This window comes from Anguilla anguilla, chromosome 12 (assembly GCF_013347855.1).
Source record: "Anguilla anguilla isolate fAngAng1 chromosome 12, fAngAng1.pri, whole genome shotgun sequence".
Classification (NCBI taxonomy): domain Eukaryota; kingdom Metazoa; phylum Chordata; class Actinopteri; order Anguilliformes; family Anguillidae; genus Anguilla; species Anguilla anguilla.
In genome coordinates, this window is record NC_049212.1 from 30232370 (window position 1) to 30253661 (window position 21292).

General features: G+C 46.0%; 2 protein-coding genes across 3 annotated transcripts; both read left to right on the forward strand.

The window, feature by feature from the left end:
• The first annotated feature begins 1231 nt into the window (after nucleotides 1-1231).
• On the forward strand, nucleotides 1232-13012 carry LOC118210231 (heterogeneous nuclear ribonucleoprotein L-like). Of its 2 annotated transcripts, XM_035386246.1 has the most exons (14): nucleotides 1232-1386; nucleotides 2459-2577; nucleotides 2991-3228; nucleotides 3463-3548; nucleotides 3697-3793; nucleotides 3915-3987; nucleotides 9604-9639; nucleotides 10203-10271; nucleotides 10571-10863; nucleotides 10951-11072; nucleotides 11522-11723; nucleotides 11823-11880; nucleotides 12137-12244; nucleotides 12544-13012. In XM_035386246.1, exons 1-14 carry the CDS (start codon nucleotides 1303-1305, stop codon nucleotides 12600-12602), a joined length of 1644 nt encoding a protein of 547 aa, XP_035242137.1. In that variant the 5' UTR covers nucleotides 1232-1302; the 3' UTR covers nucleotides 12603-13012. The 2 variants fall into 2 exon arrangements, with proteins under 2 accessions (XP_035242137.1, XP_035242138.1); XM_035386247.1 differs by lacking the exon at nucleotides 9604-9639.
• Nucleotides 13013-14404: 1392 nt separating this feature from the next.
• ech1 (enoyl CoA hydratase 1, peroxisomal) lies at nucleotides 14405-21153 on the forward strand. The gene is made up of 10 exons (XM_035386254.1): nucleotides 14405-14630; nucleotides 16020-16188; nucleotides 16658-16746; nucleotides 16959-17083; nucleotides 18223-18271; nucleotides 18499-18563; nucleotides 18913-18983; nucleotides 19093-19164; nucleotides 19588-19738; nucleotides 20541-21153. The coding sequence occupies exons 1-10, from the start codon at nucleotides 14579-14581 to the stop codon at nucleotides 20643-20645; spliced, it is 948 nt and encodes a 315-aa protein (XP_035242145.1). The 5' UTR covers nucleotides 14405-14578; the 3' UTR covers nucleotides 20646-21153.
• The last annotated feature ends 139 nt before the right edge of the window (nucleotides 21154-21292 follow it).

Genomic DNA, 21292 nt, shown 5'->3' on the forward strand with positions numbered 1-21292 from the left:
ACTTGAAAAGCATTGGATATGCGAGAACCTTTGTATATTGAGCATTTTGATGAGAACGTGTCAGGGGACTGCTGAGTGCCCCAGTCCAATTGTTCCAATTTTCTTTGTTAATTTGCAGTGAATATGCATGGCTGAATTCTAATTTATCAGTGTCTAACTTTACAGAATGTAAAAGGTGGAACTGTACATATGGCAGTCGAATGCTTTGACAACAGAAAAAGAAAAAGAAATACAGTAAAAGGCCACTAACTTTAAAAAGATTGCATGGGTACAAATAAACTGGCAAGCAGCTTATAAATAAGTCTGAGTGCAAAGATATGTATGGGCATTTAGGCTACTGTCTGTTAGAGGCAGTGCATGGGTTGTTTAAAATTGCCAACGTAGGCTACCCTTGCTCATAATCTAAATTCAACCCCTAGCCCTTAGTAGTTCCCCTGGAGTGCCCTGAGTATTATAGCTTGCTGACATCACATCGGCCACTCACAAAGATTGTACAAACAACTCTAGGATACCCCCTTCAGTATGAAGCCTACATTGTTGCTGGCTCGGTCATTTCTGTTGTCTATCACTGAAATATTTCAAAGTATTTTAAAATTCTATTTGTATTTTATGCATTTTTAAAAGGCTCAATACTATTTGAAAAAGTATTTGGTTTTCCATTAAAACAATTTAAATAAATCAAATGTATAATGTGTAAATGTATTTGAAAATACTTAAAATATGTATTTATATGCATTTTCAATACAAATACGTTTTCGACCCAGGCCGGACACAGTGTCACTAAAAGCTACAATAGCTATACAATCATGCGCTTTATCTCAAATCTAAACGTTACTTGAATATCCTAGCTGTGTGTCTTTCATTGCTAACGTTATGCACACAAAATAACGTCTATAAAACGAATTACCGGAACAATACAAACAAAAATGCAATGCTTATAATACTATCTATATTGCAATTATTTTGTGTTTGGACACTTAGGACACTTTGCACTTTTCAGGTCATACGGCAATGCCAGCGATAACATCCAATTGTTGCGTTTCGTGGGCGTTGCTATCCAAGCAGTGCATCATTCATTTGACAAAACTGAAATCCACGCTCATCCAATCATTAATCGTTTGCTAGTAGTTTCGATTTGCAATTGGTTTATGTTTTACGTTCTTTTAAGATTGATGGGTGACTAACCAATTGACGGTCGCTAAGGGAATCTGCAGGGCGTACCGCGAGTGCATTCGTTTTCTTTCGCTTTCCGTCCATCTCATTTCACCGTCATTTCGGCAGAGGGATTTTTACTGGGACAACATGGCTGCACAGACGGGTCGCTACTATAACGATGGCGGAAGGGCAACGAAGCGGCAGAAAACCGACAATAACGACGGAACCACGGTAAACAATAGCTTTCATATTTTATGAGACGGTTTACTTAAACCACAGTGAACAGTATTGGGTCTTTACCGCCGTTATTTAGTCTAACGAGCCAAACGTTTTTTTGTGCGCGTTGCCAGCTCACTGGCTTAGTCTAATGCTAACAGCTAACGTACGTTAGCAGTGTTTCCATATGTGACCTTTGACAAATTACTAGCTCATTTCTGTATAAACGAATTCACGAAATGGTTATTTCGATAAATGCCGCTCCGGTTATGCTGTTCATTTGGTAATTAAGCCGGTAAACTAGTCTGTACTACTTAGATACCAAACCCGCTGGTTATCTAGACACGCTGAATGAATGGCGGAGAGAAGAGGCCCAGGCATAGTCTAGTTGCTAATGCGCGGGTGTTCTTTGTTACTAGACCAAAACGTCCTTCCACCAAAGATATTGCTTCCACTGTAGCATTTGCTAACTGTATCACCCACTGTTGAAAGTGGCGCATTTACGGCAACTATCTAGTTCGCTTAAACCGACTGGTTTGTGCCTAGTGGAAAGCATATGTAACCGTTAACGTTAGTTTGCCGTGCATGGGCAGGGAAGCTCAGTGTTGCAATCGAGGCTATATGGATATATGCTTTGTTGACTGCGGCAAAGATGGATAGCGACATAACGTTATGTTGGCTAGTCTACCTAGCTCATTCTGAATATAACCAAATGCTAGTAATGGCTACCCGTGTTCTAACTTCCATGAACGTTAGCTAACCATGTTTGTAGCGAGGCCTGGCTAGTTGAACGTCGTTGGATAGCTAGCTGGCGGCGGCTGGATGTCATGCTGTAGCTCGAGTTACCGGTCTTTTGTTTAAACATAAACGGGTGTCTGCCTTATCTAAAGATTGGAATGTACCTGTATGCAGCATTTTAACGGGTATAATGCGAGAGTCCATAAGTTACATTTTCCCCGTGATGCTTCAGGTGACGTTATTATACAAAGCCAACGTGTGCCGAATGGCGTGAAACTAAGGGCATGCGCTGTTTCAATTCGACCAGATGGGTAACGTTAACTGTCCGCATCGACCTTTGTCTGTGCAGGAGGGCTACGAAGACCCCCACAAAACCCTCCCCTCACCTGTTGTGCATGTGAGGGGGCTGGTGGACGGCGTCATGGAGGCGGACCTGGTGGAGGCCTTGCAAGAGTTTGGACCCATCAGGTATGGCACGAGTCTGAGTTACTCTAACAGAAATTTCCCTTTGCTCTGTGACTCTCTTCTGTTGGATCTTCGGATGCTTTTCCTATTGTTCAAAGCGCATGAAATTGCATACTCGACCTGGACATACCTGTGATTTATTATTTTCAACTGGTATGTAGACTAGTTCTTTTTCACCTGTATTCAGACCTTTTGTTGAGCTGTCTGTAAAATGTAAGGACCAGTTACCAAAAGTTGCTTAAACCCCTTACACAAATGGTATTAAAATGAAAAGGGTATCATTTTGAGATTAACACATTCTAAAGGGATGCTACTTCCTCGTATGAAAGCGAAGATCACGCAGAACTGTGTGTGTGTCTAGTAGTAACTGATATGTCGGTACATTCTTGTGTAACCAAGTTCCCTCTCCCTCTTAGCTATGTGGTCGTGATGCCAAAGAAGCGTCAGGCACTGGTGGAGTACGAGGACATGAACGGGTCCTGCAACGCGGTCAACTATGCGTCCGACAACCAAATCTACATCGCCGGCCACCCCGCCTTCGTCAACTACTCCACCAGCCAGAAGATCTCGCGTCCCGGAGACCCGGACGACTCGCGCAGCGTCAACAACGTGCTGCTCCTCACCATTATGAACCCCATCTACCCCATCACAACGGTAATGCCCTCGCTTGGGCTCCGTGGCTGCCTTTCGGCTCGAGCCTCACCAGCCAACGCCCAGGGTACATTCAGGCCACCTCCCCATTGCTTTCGCCTCCTGTCTACCTCCCGCTCAAGTGCGATGTGCAGTAAAATGTGATTGGTTGGATGACTAGAGTGCATGCTGGTTGTGGGGCGGGGCCTACCTCTAGTCTGCCAGTTTGTCATGCTGTGAAAATTCCCCTGTCTGCAGGACGTCCTCTACACCATCTGTAACAACTGTGGCCCTGTCCAGAGGATCGTCATCTTCCGCAAGAATGGCGTGCAGGCCATGGTGGAATATCCTTTACCGCTTAAAAATCAGTGTCCTCACTGCAGGGCATCTCTTTGTCATGCTTTCTGCAGTTTTTAATACAGAGCTGAGAGCTTGGTGTTGTTTTTGATAAAATGAGGAGTAGCTTGCTCTTTTTCCCTTAACCTGCCGCACATTCGACTCGGTGCAGAGCGCCCAGAGAGCCAAGGCCTCCCTCAACGGGGCAGACATCTACTCGGGATGCTGCACGCTGAAAATCGAGTACGCAAAGGTGAGATTCTCCCCAAAGTCCCGACGGCTCCACCGCAAAGCCGGGCTCTTTCTCTGAAACACCGGTGGAGGCGAAAGGGAGGGCAGTAATGAAGAGCTCTTTGCTTTTCCTCTCCCTGCAGCCAACACGCCTCAACGTGTTCAAGAACGACCAGGACACCTGGGACTACACCAACCCAAACCTGGGCACCCAAGGTAAACCTGGAAGCCTCCCCGCCTTCTCTCGACTCTACTCAGCACCCTTACTGCCACTGTTGGGGGGGGGGTGGGGGGAGGGGGGGCAGACCTTCAGGTGTAATGCCACTGAGTCCAGAGGCTACCCCTGTAGTGATCCATACAACTGGAGAGCTTTTTAAAGTGGGGGAGGGGGGGTAAATTGGAGGTGAAAGGTGGGTGGGATCAGAGTCGGCAGGCTTGGTGGCATTACACCTGTGTAGCGTCGCTGGGTTTGGGGTCCTGTCCTATCTAATGACACACTGCAGCTCTCTCTCCGCTCAGACACACGGCAGGGGTGCGAGGAGCAACCACAGGGCAGCTGTCCTCATTTCACACAGACTTGCGCCCGTCCCTCACGCGCCCGTCCCTCCCCTGCCCACATGCTCAAACGCAGTTCCCTCGCTTGGACTGCTCTTCCTTGCAGGCATTAGTTTTTTCCCCTCTGGCTCTTGGTCTTGTACCGGAGCTAGTTGGTCTTGTGTTGTAATTACGCATTCTGGTCTTAAGCACCAGTCACCATGCACCGAATTCCTTGAGTGCCTGTGCATTAATCCTTGAAGAGTAGGCTTTTTTGGAATGCGTTTTCAAAATTCTACATCTGTTCTAGAACTCCAGAATTTGCTTTGTTACCAGTAGTGATTGTTGCATCATTAGAATGTTCAGTTAAGAACATTCTAATCACATATTTGATCTAACACCTTGAAGGGTTCAGGGTGTGAAACTGGCGGTGGATGCGTACCGTCTGAAATAACCTGTCCAGCAGGTCCAAGCGTGTGCTTTCTCACTTTGAAACAATGCAGTGATTAAGAACTGATGGCCACATTTACAAGCTCGTCGCTCTTGGGCTCATAGCTCTGTTCTCTTGGAGAGAGCTCCGGTATCAGTGAGGGACTGTTGGCATGGTCTATATGGACCTTTATATAGTTCCTGTGGTTTGGGCCTCTACTGACTATGTTGTTGGCTGATTATTGGGGAAACCAATAACCTTGCAGCACGTGCACATAAAATGGTCCAACCCTTTCTGTGGTATCTGTCACAAATATTCCAATAATCTCAGATAATTATTTTTACATCCACCCGGACTGCAGGTAAAGTTGCATTTATTTAAATTGGTGGTGTTAACATTGGTACCATTTCTTATGTCTCACTGAGTCGTGTTCATCCTCTAGTCTTCTGTCAAATCCTGTAATTTAGTATAGCACAGGGCTGCCCAACTCTGTTCCTGGAGATCTACTGTCCTGTCGGTTTTCACTCCAACCCTAACCTAGCACACCTCATTCAACAGCTTGGGATTGTGTTCAGCTCCTCATTAGTAGAGTTAGGTGTGCTAAGTTAGGGTGGAAATGAGAACCTACTGGACAGTAGATCTCCAGGAACAGGGTTGCTGCCCAGGTATAGCATTTCTCTTCTTAGAATGATGACAGTAGGTTGTGAAATCAACTGCTGTTGTTGATAAGATGGGAAATGATAGCATTTACGACATGGGTTTTTGATTGAATACAATTGAGTAGTCGAGATTTACACAAGCTGCTTTCAAATGCTGAACTATCAAGCAGTGAGCTGCCTGTGGATGGACTGCCAGTCCAGTGGGTTTATCGGACGGTGCTGTTGACTGGCAGGGATGTATTTGGCATTTTCGTCCAATGCCTGCCCAGTCCTTTTATTGGCAAAGTCTGTCATGATCGCTGCCCTGCCATTGGCCAGTTGCTCCTCTCACCCTTGCCGCGCACATATATACAGGTGAGCCAAAGCACTGAACCTACAGCAGAACACCTGCCCACTCCAGCCAAACTCGTTGCTCGGTAACAGCGGAACACTGGGGGAAACAAACATTCCGTATTTGCATCGGGAGGCACACTGCTGCAATCAACACCACCCCAACACCACCTCCACCACCACCTCCGTCACCGCTTCTACGAGGATGACATTTGCGCGTTTCCTTTATCAAACGACAGGAGTAAAGCAAATGCCCCTTTCATCCCTGTGCCAAAAGGGGGAGGGATAGACACCACCAAGACCACAAGATCAAACACTTCCAACCTCATCACAGCAGAGGCACACGCACCTTTTCTGACAAACAGATATCCCCACCTCTTCCTCCTACTGCAACAGTAAAGCTACAGACCCTCGGACAAGCTACAGAGCCTTCCTCTCCTCCTCTTTGACACCACACATTTTGCCGGGCGCAGGGGGTTGTTGTACCTTGGTGCTAAGCTCTGCTTTCCCCGCCCTTCACTTTTGGAAAGGCGCAGCGGGATTTGACTGATTCACACGCATTTCTCTGAAACTCTTCCACCGGCCCGATTCCCCCGTAAATTTGCACCCACGAGCCGTCACCTCTCTGCCACCAGAGGACCTTTTGACTGACACCAGTCCTGAGAAGGGGAGACAAAGCGAGACACGACACGCTATGAGGGAGGGAGCCGGGAGCCTGCTCAAACGCAGTGAAAACTGACACAAGACACAGCGCTCCTCCTGACTGCACACACCAGAGCCACCCAGCTCCTGTGCCCCCCGCGGCGAGGGGCGGGGTGCCAGTCTTTCCCCTCCGTCATAACGCTCCAGCCAGAAACACGCCAACACATTACCCAGAATCCACCACCGCCACTACCCTCCCCTCCCGGAGGTTTTCACAGCGGGTTCTGTAGACGAGACGTCGCGGCACACTCCGCCACGGGGGGGACAGAGACACGCGTGGCCAATCACACAGGAAGGAGCGCCACCAGTAAAACAAAAAAAAAACTAATGAGGAAGACAGTGCCGCAGACATGCCAACAAGCATACGCACAGACAGACAGAGGCAGACAAACAGACTTCACTCTTTTCCAAAGCTCTGCCTTACTTCATGGAATCAGGTTTTTTCCCCTCCCCTCCCCCTATCTCTCCCCCCCTCCCTCTTCCCTCACCTGCTCCTGTAACTTTCCTCACCTGTGCTGTGTTGACACCTGTTCCCTCCTTCCCTCCCTTTACCTTTTTCCTGCCTTTCCAAAAGCAGTTTTCTTTTCTGAATACAACTTGTGTGCTTTTGAGAAGTCTTGACGCCTGTGTAACGCCTCCCATGTGATGCAGGTTTGGCATTGTGTGTCTGTTGAGGACATCCGTCTTTCTCAAACGGTGCAAAATGTCTGCCTTGCGGTGGAAGCACGGTAAGCAGATATTTACGTTCAAACAAACGCCTACCGACCGACCAACCGACAGCAACAACGGAAAATACCCAAAAATACAAAAATGGCTCCTCCACGTCCTGAAGAACCAAAACTGTGCTTTATCTGATAAGTGGAGGAGGATGGAGAGAATCTGGAAAGAATGAAATGAGTGGAAAAGAGGGGGCGTGGTTCCAAAGTGCCCTCCCAGAAGCAATTGCTCCTACCTGCAACCTCTGCCCCCTTTAATCTGTGCTGTAAGTAACCTCATTCTGTTGCCTTGGAAAATCAACTTTCCTATTGTCTGATTTTTGAGAATGTTTTCTTTTTTAATTGTGAGTGCATACGCTAAATGTCAGCATGTCTGTTGTGGGAGTCTTTCAGATTTGATTACCTTACATGCCGTGGAGTCGGTGGGTCCTGTTTGTGCAGACATACACGTAACTACTCTGTGTTCATGAGAATGGAACCAGACTGAAAGACTCTCACCTATTGGCATATTTTCTATGGCTCAGTGACTGAAGCAAATAAATACTGAAATACCTTTCTGCTCCACCAGGGGGTGTCTCCTTTTTTTTGTTTAATATTTGAACTTCTATGTACTGCTGGCTTCATATTGCTGGGATACGGGCAGAGGTGACCTGCTTTTTTAACATGGCTGACTTTGGTCAGTTTACCTATGACTACTTAGTGTGCTTATTTAATGTAGTCATTTTATGTCAGCAAGCATTCGTCCACCCCCCCCCCCTTTATCCCAATGCGCTGCGACCTGTGACCTCTGCTGTGCCGTGGCAGAAGCAGGCCAGTTTTGGGATGACCCATATCTGCGGTGTGTTCCACAGACTGAACCGTTAAGCACAGGGAAGTGTATGTAGGACAGCTGTGTCATTAGTCAGCTAAACTGTGTTTTTTTTTGGGAGGTGGCAGTTTATCCCAGTCTCTGAAGCAGAGGGGGGCCTTAGAGGGGCATAGAATAACAAGCCTGTGGCTTTACTTTTTCTGTTATACTGAAATATTTTTGAGTGTCATTAGTCCTCATTTTATTTGTTTGCGTTTTGTCCCTTGACCATAATTTTCTGAATGAATAACCATTAAATATTAATTTGAAATTAAAGTCTCTTACAGACTCAGATTCTTAGTGTCTCAGTTTGAAACATTTGAACTTGTATTTGAGTGTAGATGGTCATGTTCATGATGCAGATTTTTAATTAATAGATTGTTAAATGAACATTTGAATTGAATGCTGGTATTTTAAAGCCGTGTCCTTGTAGGTGATAATTCTGTGGCACTTCTCATGCAGATATAGAGAATAGTGACAGATCTGTTCACTCATTCTCCTTGTAAGTTAACAGATTAAATTCTATTAATTAGTATTTACATTACAGCATTTCGTAGGCACTCTTGTCCAGTGCTATTTAGGCAGATTGCATGTATCCCATTGGTACATATATCTCCCCGAGCAGTTCAGTGTAAGTACCTGCTGAAGGGCGCAATGGCAGCACCACAGTTTGGAATCAAACTCACTACATTAGGTCTGGAAAATCTGTTGGATCTTGTTTCTTGCAGTTCTGCCTTGAGGCTTGCCCTCGTCCCAGAAGAACAGACTCAGGAAGCCAGTGTCTGTTCCAGTGATATGTGCAGCTTGTGTGCTACTCTGGGTTCTCGTTGCATTAGAATGCCATGCACACCAGCTATGCTTGTGCCTATGATCAGAGTTAGTTGGCTAGCTGTTTGTACGACTCAAAGGAACCAGTGTGAACACATTTCTAATGCGGTTACTGGTGTCAAACCCCACTTTATTTCTGCAAACTTGACTGAATTAAATAGAAATTGAGTAAAAATTAAGCATCAAAAGCTTCCACGTTTTGTAGAAGAGCACAAGCAGTTTGTGGAATTCACCTCTGCTGCTGTGATGAGTTTGCAGTCAGGCTTTCTGAAGAAATTCAAGTAAAGGCAAACGTCCGTTTTGAACCGGTCCAGGCCGACATGGTATGAACCAGCTGCTCTTTATATTCGCTCAGTGAAAAGAGTTGGCCAGTTCAACGCTTATAAATTGATGGATAAATCTGATTCACCCTGCATTTCTCTTCACAAATTAAATTACCTTGCATCAAAAAGCTTTGAGCTCATTTTAACCCATGGTGACAATGCAGTGGGGCTATGCTCCTTCTTCAAAGCCTACATTCGGTAGCTGTTACTACCTCTCGGCAGTGTGTGAGGAGGAGGAATGTATGTATGTACAAAGATTTTAAAAGAATTTAGCTCATAATGCAAGATACTAAATTTTAGTGAAGTTAAATTTCTTTGTGCCAGGATGAACAGGACACCCGTTTAAGTCTAACAGTAAGATGGTTCTGGAATAAATGGTAGCCAGTTGCCTGTGCAGGAGCTGGCGTGAGGCTTTGTTGCTATTGCGTTTGACGTGTGTGTGTATATATATGTACCTGTACAGATGCAGAAGGAGATGGAAATTGGAGCAATGCACAAGGTGTGTGTCTTACTGGTATTCTACCCCCCCTTCCCCCTTGTGCCAAAATAAACTCAGGACTTAAACAAGGACGTTAAAATGCCTGGTTTTTCTGCAGGCTTTTGTCCTCTGCTCGTTTCAGCCAAGCCTTGTCAATCCCACCTTTAAGTCTCCATTGCTGTCAACAAGTAATGTTGGTGGCTAGGACCACTTTCGGGCACATGGAGCCTTTGAAGTTTGTGTGTGTGGGTAGCATGTCAGCTTGTAAGTTAGGCATCTTTGGAGTAACATAAAATGATATGTTTGTGTTGAACAGCCTCTTAAGAATTTTTTTTTTTCTAGTTGTGACTTGACTGTTGCGAACTTGGATGTGCCTGCAGTCTCCTGTTGTTTGTGTGTGTTCTCTCGTCCTTGCATTGCTCTCTCTCTCTCTCGCTCACTCTGAGGCCTTGAGTGAATGTGGACTGCTGTTGCACTCGTTCTCCTGTCCCCTCTCGGCTGCTCACCTGTCGCTCTCTCTCTCTCCTCTCTTCCTTTCCTCTTCCCTCCCCTACCCCCTCCCCCCCCCTTCTCTCGCCTCTCAGATATGAATGCCAACCCCAACAAGCGTCAGAGACAGCCGGCTCTGCTGGGAGACCACCCTCCCGAGTATGGTAAGGCTCTCGGGGGACAAGTCCTTCGCGCAGAGACCCCGCGCTCGTGCACTTCCACTACAATTCCGCCGTCCGCTCCGTAGGAGCTGGAGTGAGACGCGCAGGCTGTACAGTGGCAGCAAGCGGTGCTGTGTACCTGTCTCTCTAAAGCTCTATTTTCCCTGTAGTGTTTATTCTCTGTGGTCTGGCCTGAGGTTATTGGCTCTGCTTTACATGCTTATCTGTGCCTGTGTTTCCCCCTCCCCCTCTCTCCCTCCTCCCCTTCAACCTGCGTTCTCTTTCTCCTCTCCCTCCTTCAGCCGGCCCACAGGGCGGCTACCACGGGCACTACCATGACGAGAACTACGGGCCCCCCCCACCCCCTCACTACGAGGGGCGACGCATGGGCCCGCCCATGGGCGGCCCCCGGCGAGGAGGGCACAGCCAGCGCTACGGGGCCCCGCAGTACGGGCACCCCCCGCCCCCGCCCCCACCGGGCGAGTACAGCCCCCACGCGGACTCCCCCGTGCTCATGGTCTACGGTTTGGAGCCTGCCAAGATGAACGCCGACAAGGTCTTCAACGTGTTCTGCCTCTACGGCAACGTGGAGCGGGTGAGTGGCGGAGCAAAATGCGTCTGTGTTCCCCAAACACGCGTTCAGATGAAGGACACCGGCAGTAACACCCCCCTCCCCACTCAGGTGAAGTTCATGAAGAGCAAGCCGGGAGCAGCGATGGTGGAGATGGGAGACTGCTATGCTGTGGACCGAGCCATCACCCATTTGAACAACAACTTCCTGTTCGGACAGAAGCTCAACGTCTGGTGAGTCCTTTGCTTCTGCTGCTGGACTCTGCCTCTCTGTCTCTCTTTCCTCTTTACCGTCTCCGTCAACAGTAAATCGGGTTTCTGAAATGGCCGTTTGCAATATTGTTTTAATCCCCGAACTGTATGGTTCATTTTATAAATTTGAACATGGTTGTCTCGGTTGTAAATGAACTGGTCTGCGTCATTGCTGGTGGGGAAATGTGCAGCAAATTGGAGGATGACGACATTAGCAACATGCTATCCATACTGGTTAGCAGACATGCACAGTGTCGATAATGTGAAAACAAATTGCACAAACACACTGAGTTTGTGTAGTGCAATAACAAGTTAGCAATACAGCGACACTGCTAGCACTCCAGTTTGACCTCTGACAAACTAAGTGGATGTGGAAAGGATGTGAAGCTGGAAGGCTTGGTCACGGACAGAGCTGTCCTCCCCCTGTGCAGTGTGTCGAAGCAGCAGGCCATCATGCCGGGCCAGTCGTACGAGCTGGAGGACGGCTCCAGCAGCTTCAAGGACTTCCACGGCACCCGCAACAACCGCTTCACCTCCCCGGAGCAGGCGGCCAAGAACCGCATCCAGCACCCCAGCAACGTCCTGCACTTCTTCAACGCCCAGCCCGACGTCACCGTGGAGATCTTCACACAGGTGGGGTCGCTGAGGAGGCTGCGGGGGCAGGGGGAGGGAAGGGGGGCTGCGTTTATGACCGAACGAGTTCAGCACTGTCACTTTCATTTCTCCTTTCAGATCTGTGAGGATCTTGGGGTCAAGAGTCCCTCCAACATCAAACTGTTCACAGGGAAGAGTAAGTACACCACGCGAGTCACAGGGTGTGGGTCCGGTCCACTTTAGCCCCCCCCCCCTTCATGTTTGAGAAAGGAGACTCATTTAGCTGATGTTCTGATGCAGAGCGACTTGGCAGTGCAAGAGAAAAGCTCATTGACTTGTTTGTGTGCATGCGAGCGGGCCTGTCACAGTCTCTCTAAATTTGAGCGTTTGTGTGCACGCGAGTGGGTCCTGTGGCCGTCTCTCTAAATTGGAGCGTTTGCTTGTGGCCGCAGGCGGGGGACCAGGGGAGCGCAGCTCGTCCGGACTGCTGGAGTGGGAATCCATCAATGACGCCATGGAGGCCCTTGCCATGATGAACCACTTCCAGATGAAGAACCCGAGTGAGTTCTGCACACTTTGCATTGAGCACCTTACATACCACTGGCTACATCATTAAGGATGTGCTTTTTGCAGACTGTGGGGTATGGTCTGTAGGGTGACCCATATGCAGGGGGTTCAGTTCCCCACTGTGGCACTTTCTGCACTGTGATCCCACCTCTTATTTGTAACTGTCTGCATTTGCCATCTGATTAAATTGCAAAAATACATATGGATAGTGGACCCCATATAATAAAAAATTAATTAAAAGTTTTCCTTGCGTCTGTTTAAAGTTTTTCTTTCTTTCTCTTCTCTCCCTCAGATGGTCCATACCCATATACCCTCAAGCTATGCTTCTCCACTGCACAGCATGCAAACTGAGTACCCAGGGTTGTCTTGGAGATTGTTCCCTAGCAACCGTCATCGCTACAGCTTTCCCCTCCCTCCGATATTACCAGCCCTCAATGTCCATAAAGGCAGTGTGTGTGTGTCTGTGCAGCTTTGTTAAATAGTCCTTATTCATTAGTGTGTAGCTTTTGCAAGTTGGAAGAGAATGATACTGACAGAGGATGGATTGTTTTTAGAGAATAAAGGAAAAGCTTTTGTATCAGTATTTTTTTCTTTGAATTTTTTTAAAATTGTGTTTTCCATATTTTGAAAATTTGTTCTGTCTGTTAGGCATTACACCTTAAAACTACCGACTTCTAAAAGAAGGAAAGAAACTTTTGTTCTGAAAGTAAATGTTCTGAAATAAAAAGTAAAATAAAATTTCTTTTCTGTATAATTTAAAATGTGTGAATACATTCAGTGTGATTTAATTTTTTTACTTGTTCAACTGCTGCATTGCAGTTCTTGATTAAAAATCTTTTGCTTCCTTTATAAAAGTGGTATTTCAAAGTTTAGTAAAATAACCTGAACAGAATGTGGTTAAACACCTTGCGATTACAGTATGGTTACACTTAAGATTCTGACGTACCTTTTTAAGAGCCATTTCTTAAGAATAATCTATAGATTTTAAAGGCTTGCTATGCCGGGTTTTTACCTTGAAAGTATTATGAAATAGGACGTTGTATATGATGCTGCCAATCTCTATCTTTATGCACTGGTTTGGGATCTGATTTTGGAGTGATTTTAGCTTGCTATCAGCTGCAATGGCCCAGATACAGCAAAGCAAAAAGTTAAGCCAACAGTGCTCATTCAGTAACTGCAGTTAACCTTGGAATTGCTTTTCCTCTGGTGTCAGTTGAAGTTCGCCAAGGGGATGAAAAGGGACAGAGTTGGCTTGTTTTCTGTTGGTCCTGTTGGTAACGTTACCTCTAGGTACCCTGCTAGGGTTGTAAGACGTCAGGTTTTTGACCGGAATGTCTGGTTTTCAAATTATTCGGTTCATGGTCCAGACCGAATAATGTAATATCTGGTCCAGGTTATTACATTTATTTGGCAGATGCTTTTATCCAAAGTGATGTACAAAAAGTGCATTTCATGGTCATAGACAACTGCTAAACACAGGTTCAGTAAGGTACAATACTTATTTTGTACAGCTATTTCTAGCCAAGAACACAGTTTAGTTCACACAGTGAACTTGATGGGAGAGATTTACAGGTAGTGTCTAATCAATTCCCATGTGAGTGACTTGGTCGGGTACTTGGTGGTGAGAGGACGGGGTTGAAGACTGAGGAAGAGACTTTGTTCATAAACAGGTTAATAATAAAAATCCTGCATAGTATTCCTTTTAAAGCACTGGGTCATTCTCATTGAAGACTCAAATCTCTGGTGATGCCTGCCTCCATCTTGAGTGCATCAATCAGCCAAGTTGTTCAAGGTAGAATAAAATATTACTGTTCATGAGCATGAAAAATATCTGTAGGGGGGCTTATGGTTCTGACTGACCCACTACCTGGGGTACCTCTCCTTCAAGTAAAGGCCAATACAGCTTTTCGGAAAAGTAGGGAGCGGTGGCGTTATATGATTTATCAAACATTAGCCATCGGGCAATAAATTCGGCATAATTATTCGATCGTGTTATGTCCCAGTTGTTGATTCTCAGCGTTTGTAGTACTTCTGCTGAAAAGCACATTTTTTATTCTAGCTACTCAGTAACTTCTCTTGGTCCTCTTCGGCTGCCATCCAAGTCTGAATTTAGGAGCAGTCAAATAATTCTTAAATGTTAAAAAACGTACAACTGTTAGACTGTTGAATTAAACCCTTTATGGTGTGTAATATCACTTGTTACGTATTGTAACGCGAACAGTACAACGATTGTAGTTCAGTGCAGTGTTTATTTTGGCCACTTCGTTGTAAACGCCGAAAGAGATTTGCGGTTACGTGGTAGACACTCCCTACCCGTAGAATAGTCAATGATGTTCAGAGCAATGGCAGCAGCTGTTATCGGTTCTGCTTTCAGAAAAAGTAAGTGTTTATTTTGTGTTTTATTTATTGTTGGCAATCTTATTAAACGTTACTTCGTCTGAATTCGCATTAGCCAGTGAAACGCAACGCAGGAAATAGTGACTTTCGTAGCTAACTACTAAGGTTAACTAATGTTAAGCAATTGTCGATAGTTCGCTAGCTACCAGCAGAGCACACTCAACTTTGAATCCTTGGGGTTTTTTCCGAAAATGCCAGCTTGCATTACCTTAAATGAAGCTGGAAGAATTAGCTAGAAATGCAAGGCAAGACGGAAAGCCAACCTGGTTAACGCTATCTTACCAGTTAACTACAGGTGATATTCCCCTGGCGCCGATAATTAGAGTTATGTTAGCTACTAGTCTATGATAGCTTTTTACGGAGCTGATTTGAGCACCCAGTAGAAAATTAAGTTATTATTAGTAAATATGCTCGCACTTGCATGGTATTTATCGTTGTGCAGTCTTGCGTGTATCAGTTTTACTGGCTGTAACGATGCTGCTGCGACTGGCAGAAACTAGGCGAAAGGTCACTTCTATCGTGGGCTAGCCTTTCGTAGCACTGTGCGCCTTTAAGAATGATTGCACACGGGTTAGCCTACTAGTTTGGTCTGTCATTCGAGTTGTTTGTGGTTTTTTGTACTTTGCCCTTTAGCACACTCGAATGTATTCAGAATGGAAAAACAGGTTGGTGTGATGTGCATTAAATAAATCTGACTGGCAATGTCAGGTCAAGCCACTGAACTGTTTGGGGCAAAACTAATCAATGGGCTTATGTGTCCTAGTTGACAAAGCAATGTCGACATACCCGAACAATAACAAAGCAGAAAACGGTTTGAAGGACAAACATTATTTGATGTTTCTAAGGCTACTCTTGAAAGCTCAAAATTGTAATTAGAAAGCAAAGCAGTGAAATGGTGGTAACAACCGAAGTAAAGAGTCACATTTACATAAACTGCAAGTTGGTGATCTTCACCTTGCATGACCTGCGTATGACATAGCTATAGCTACAAAAAACTGTTTAAATTACAGATTATGGATGTCCCTCAATGGTTTAATCTGGTTTGATAACAAAGTTCATTGCCTAAATGTAACAGTTTTAAGACATTTGTTACATACAAATGATACAATGTCCCCTGGTTTTGTTGACTTTAGGTGTCTTTTCCCCTGAGAACTGTAGTGGCACTTATCAATATAAGGGACATAATACAAAAATGTAATACAAACCAAGTGCAAAATAATACAGCTAAAGAGATAATACTAGGCCAACTAATTATCAGTAATAATGATAAGCCAACTAATTACCGAATTTATTACAATAGTTACTTACTAGGAGATACTTAAGTCTGTTTTTCCTGATCTCATTCCTCCTTCTTTTCCATGGTCAAATCAGGCAGGGGATTGTGGTTGCCCGGTCTCAGTGCGGTGAGAGCGATGTCCGCACAGGCAGGCCCCACGCCTCCTTTCTCCGCTCTGTCAGTGAGCCACCCGGCTACTGCGGTCACCCACGTGGAGCTTTACCGTCCAGAGAAGCGTAATGCCATGAACCAAGCCTTCTGGAGGTGCAGCGACCGTTTCTGGCAGTCAGCTGCCTTTCCTGTGTTTCATACTGCGCTTATTTGATAGCATTGTTTTAATCATTATATAGGGCACCATTCACTCACATTCAGATATATTTAGAGTGGATTTTTCTGAAGTATCTTTTCCCCCACTGCTGTTGCAGGTAGCTCACTTGTGATGCAACTACCTTTTCAGTCTATTGAATTGTCAGTAATATAGGGCTGGAAATAGCACTCACATTGCCATGCATGCATAGACTAGTTTACTTGATACTGGCGATCACCCTGGGTGGACATCACCTGCTGGTGGATTCCACTCCATGCACTTGTAAGACCGGGGATGGCCCAAACTGCTGTGCATTGGAAGTGCTTTAGAGGGTGATTTTTAGAGCAACAATTTCCACCTCTGCTTGAGGAGAAGCTCAGCAGTATTCCTTCTTAGTCTAAAACTCTGTTCCCTTCTGTTGAACAGTGAGATGGTGGACTGCTTCTCCCAGATTGCCCTGGATTCAGAGTGTCGGGTAGTTATAGTTTCAGGAGCTGGCAAGATCTTCACTTCAGGTAAGAGAGAGCGGCTCATTTTTGTTGAAATCACATCCACTTTAGTTGTGTAACACTGTAACTGTGTGACTGCATGTGTTTGTTCATATTGAAAAAATGGCTGAGACCTCAGTTAGTTAGTTCACTATATATGGAACTTTTGGACCATTTGAAATGCAGCATCCGTCTTACCTTTTATCTCTTGCTACCCCCCCCCCCCCCCCCCCCCCCAGGGATTGACCTGATGGACATGGCGGAAAATATGCTGCAGCCGGAGGGGGATGACGTGGCGAGGATGTCCTGGAACATGCGCCGTCTTGTCGCCAAGTTCCAGGAAACCTTTTCAATCATCGAGAAGGTAGATATGCCCTGCCCCAAATCACTTTCTCTTGCCCCAAAGCCACCTCTTGAGTATGAGATGCAGGTTGAGCAATTAGGTAGAAAATCAAATCAAATTTGTTTATTGGCTCATTTCTCAAGCCTTTTTTCACTACACAACAGTTGAGTCACTACACCTCAAATCCGAATCAACTCTGGAGTCCACAGTATTTGAGTCTGAGTCCAAGTCCAAGGCACCAAATTTGTCCCCATTAATAGTTTATGATGGTTAGCTTGCACTCATTTATGATGTACATACAGCTATGTAGGCTAACTCAGCTAGCTATAACTTTGAGGAGAAGAAAGTGAAATAAAAGAACCAGAAACACAATTATATGCATTTAGTGTTAAATTGTTGATGATCGAGTCCACTGCATTGTGATTGCCTGGCAAGGTCATACACTTTTTGCCCAAGGGTAGCACGCATTTTTTGTTTAAAAACAAGAAATGGCTCTATATATGAATGTCTTATGAGAAATGATTACCTAGTGCAAAAAAAAAAGCCTTGATCAAGTCTGAGTCTCCAATTTACAAGTCAGAAAGGAGTCAGTGCTTGAGTCCCAAGTCTGAGTCATGAGTTCTCAAGTCCAAGTTGAGTCCCGAGTAATGAAAATCAGGACTCTCGTTGGACACGGGTGCTACAACACTGCTGTACGCTTCACAGCAAACCCTGGCGTAAATCCCCCACAGGAGCAATCCCAGGGCGACCATGGCGAGGAGAAACTCCCTCTGTGGGAAAATAGAATCCTTGGGAGGAACCAGACTCAGTAGGGGGAGCCCATCCTCCACTGGCTAGCTCATGGCATGGGTTCCTAGTGACCACCATAGTCAACTGGGCATTGCAAGCACTAGTGCATGAGGTCGCTGTGATGTGCTGGTATTTGTGTAAAATCTTGTTCCTGTTTCTTTCCATGATTGGCGATGGTCGCTCATACCCAGAATTCTGCTTGGCTGATAAGGGAGGAAGTTGTTGTTATGAGTGCTGTTCTTGCACTTATTTTTAAATGCTTTTTGTGGAATCTGCATATTATGAGTCATGTCTGCTTTGATTGCATGTTCTCTTTCTCTCTTTCTCTCTCTCTCTCTCTGTCTGTCTTGTCGCTCTCTCTACCCCGACAGTGTCCAAAGCCTGTGGTGGTAGCAGTGCATGGAGCATGCGTGGGAGGAGGTAACTATATATGTGTGTTTGTGTGTGTGTGTGTGTACTTTAGTGTGTGCGCGTCTGTGTGTTTGTGTGTGTACTTTAGTGTGTGTGTGTGCGAGCATGCATGTGTGTTTGTGTACATTATTGTGCGTGTGTGTGTGTATGCATACGTGTGTGTGTGTGTGTGTCTGTGTGTATGTAAGTAAGTATGTATGTATGTATGTGTATAAACGGGGACTGTGTTCTGCCAGGAGTGGACCTGATCACAGCCTGTGACATACGGCTCTGCACGCAGGATGCCTGGTTCCAGGTGAAGGTGGGTCTGCACTCTGACTTCCTGTAGTTCAGCGGTGCATAACCAGGGCCGTATCTGCTTATGCAGGACCTCACTTCTGTTCTGAATTATTTTACCATCACTTTACTGTTTATGAATTCAACCTGTTTCAGAAACTTTGGTCTGATACGTGAACTAATGTTAATGCACAGCTGATTATCTCATTTATCCAGGGTAACTGGTTGAAACCAAAAGCTAACATGTAAACACACCCATTGCGCTCTGTAGTGATCAGAATCTACAGACATCCAATTTGTGCACGCCATTAATAAATGAGGTCTGTGCCTGTGTCTGTTTCTGATTGTCATGACCTCACATCCTTTGTCCTCAGGAAGTTGACATTGGCCTAGCAGCAGATGTTGGGACTCTACAGCGGCTTCCCAAAGTTATTGGGAGCCGCAGGTAAGTGCTGGATTTTATCTGGACCAGGTTTAATTTTGTGCTTTGCTTTTATACTGACAACAGCTTCTATTGAGCCACGGGAATTTATTTCTGTCTTTGTGCATTTCAGTCTGGTGAATGAACTGGCTCTCACAGCCAGGAAGCTGTACTCGGATGAAGCCAAGAGCTGTGGACTGGTCAGGTACAAACTGTGTGTGCGAGTGCGTGCGTGTGCGTGCGTGCGTGTGTGGTCAGGTCAGGTACAAACTGTGTGTGCCTGTGCGTGCGTGCGTGTGTGTGCGTGTGTGGTCAGGTCAGGTACGGTGCTGTGGGTGGGCCTAACGAGACTGGCCCCATCCACTTTTACCACTGGCCCATCCTAAAACAGTGGGGAGAACATATTTTTTAACTTCAGTTTTCAATTATTTTCATTAACATATAAATTCACAATAAATATTGAAAATAAAATATCCTCTCCCTTTCTGAAAACAAAAAATAGTGATTTTTTAGTTTTCAGATTTTTCTGCCGTGTAAAAAGCCTGTGTCCCTCGTGTACGTATCTGACGCAGAAGCACAGGGCACGCGTGTGACTCCACGTGCTCACGGGGCTCTTGCTTCTTGCCAGTCGGGTGTTTCCAGACAAGGAGAGCATGATGGCGGGAGCCCTGGAGCTGGCTGCAGAGATAGCGGCTCGCAGCCCCGTCGCCGTGCAGGGGACCAAGATCAACCTGGTCTACTCCAGAGACCACAGCGTGTCTGAGAGCCTGGACTACATGGTGAGGATCCCACGCACACACACACACACTGACTTACTCACTCACACAGACACACACACACACACACACTCAGACTCACTCACACACAGACACACACACACACACACTCAGACTCACTCACACACACAGACACACACACACACACACACTCAGACTCACTCACACACACACACACACTGACTTACTCACTCACACACACACACACACACTGACTTACTCACTCACACAGACACACACATGCACACACACTCTGACTCACTCACACACGCACATGCACACACACACACACACACACACACACATACACTGACTTACTCACTCACACACACACACACACACTGACTTACTCACTCACACAGACACACACACACACACTCTGACTCACACACACATGCACACACACTCTGACTCACTCACACACACGCACATGCACACACACACATACTGACTCACTCACACATGCGCACACACACACACTCAGACTCACTCACACACAGACACACATATGCACACACACACACACACACACACAAGCATATATGCATGCACACACATGCACACCCATACACACGCGTACACACATACATTTTCACACAAACACACTCTCTCTCACACACACACACACACAAACACACCCTTACTGTTATTTTTGAAAAGTCCACATATTGCATTTTATGCCATTTGCATAAAGGCTCACTTCCTCCCTCCATTTCTCCCTCTCTTTCCATCTCTGGTACTCCCTTGTCCATCCCTCCCTCCATCCCTCAAACTCTCCGCTCCATCCCTCCCGTGTCTGTGTCAGGCCACCTGGAACATGAGCATGCTGCAGACGCAGGACTTGGTGAAATCCGCCCAAGCCGCCATGGAGAAGAAGAGCCCAAAAGAAGTGCTTTTCTCCAAACTCTGAGAGGCCCTGGGGAGGGGGAGGGAACCAGGCGGTGGTGGCGGAGGGAGAGGAATGGAGAGGGCACATGATCGAGAAAGCGAGGGACATTTAGCATCTGATTAAGCATTCATTGGATGCTTTTTATGTAGATAGATTGTGTGCGTGTGTGCGCGTGTGCGTGTGCATGTGCGCGTGTGCGTGTGTGCGTGCATCTCCTCTCCCACCTTGAATCTAAGCAGCCATTGCGCCTGCAGTTTACAGCCTGTGACCCCGAGGTGAGGGAAACTCACATGACACTGTGACAGAAGAACTGAAACCAGTGGGGTCAGTTCTGTAGGCTAGACTTGGAGAAGGCAGATGGAATGTATTCTGGGGTTCATGGTGACAGTACCTATCAGTGGTGTATCACGTCATACAATGCCCACATATACTGCTGCTCAATCTCCTTGACTTGGCAATCTTGGCTAATTGTTCTTGTATTTATATATGCAAAAATACACAATATAAATAAAGGATCTGGTGTCATGTTCTGCTGTAATACCTGGTGTGGTCGTGTCATGATCGCTGAGAGTGAATGAGAACAGGGAAGTTGAACTTCTCATTAGTGTGTATTCGACTGGAGTTTATTTGTGAGAATATTAGTGTGGTAGTAACTGCAAAATGTTGGG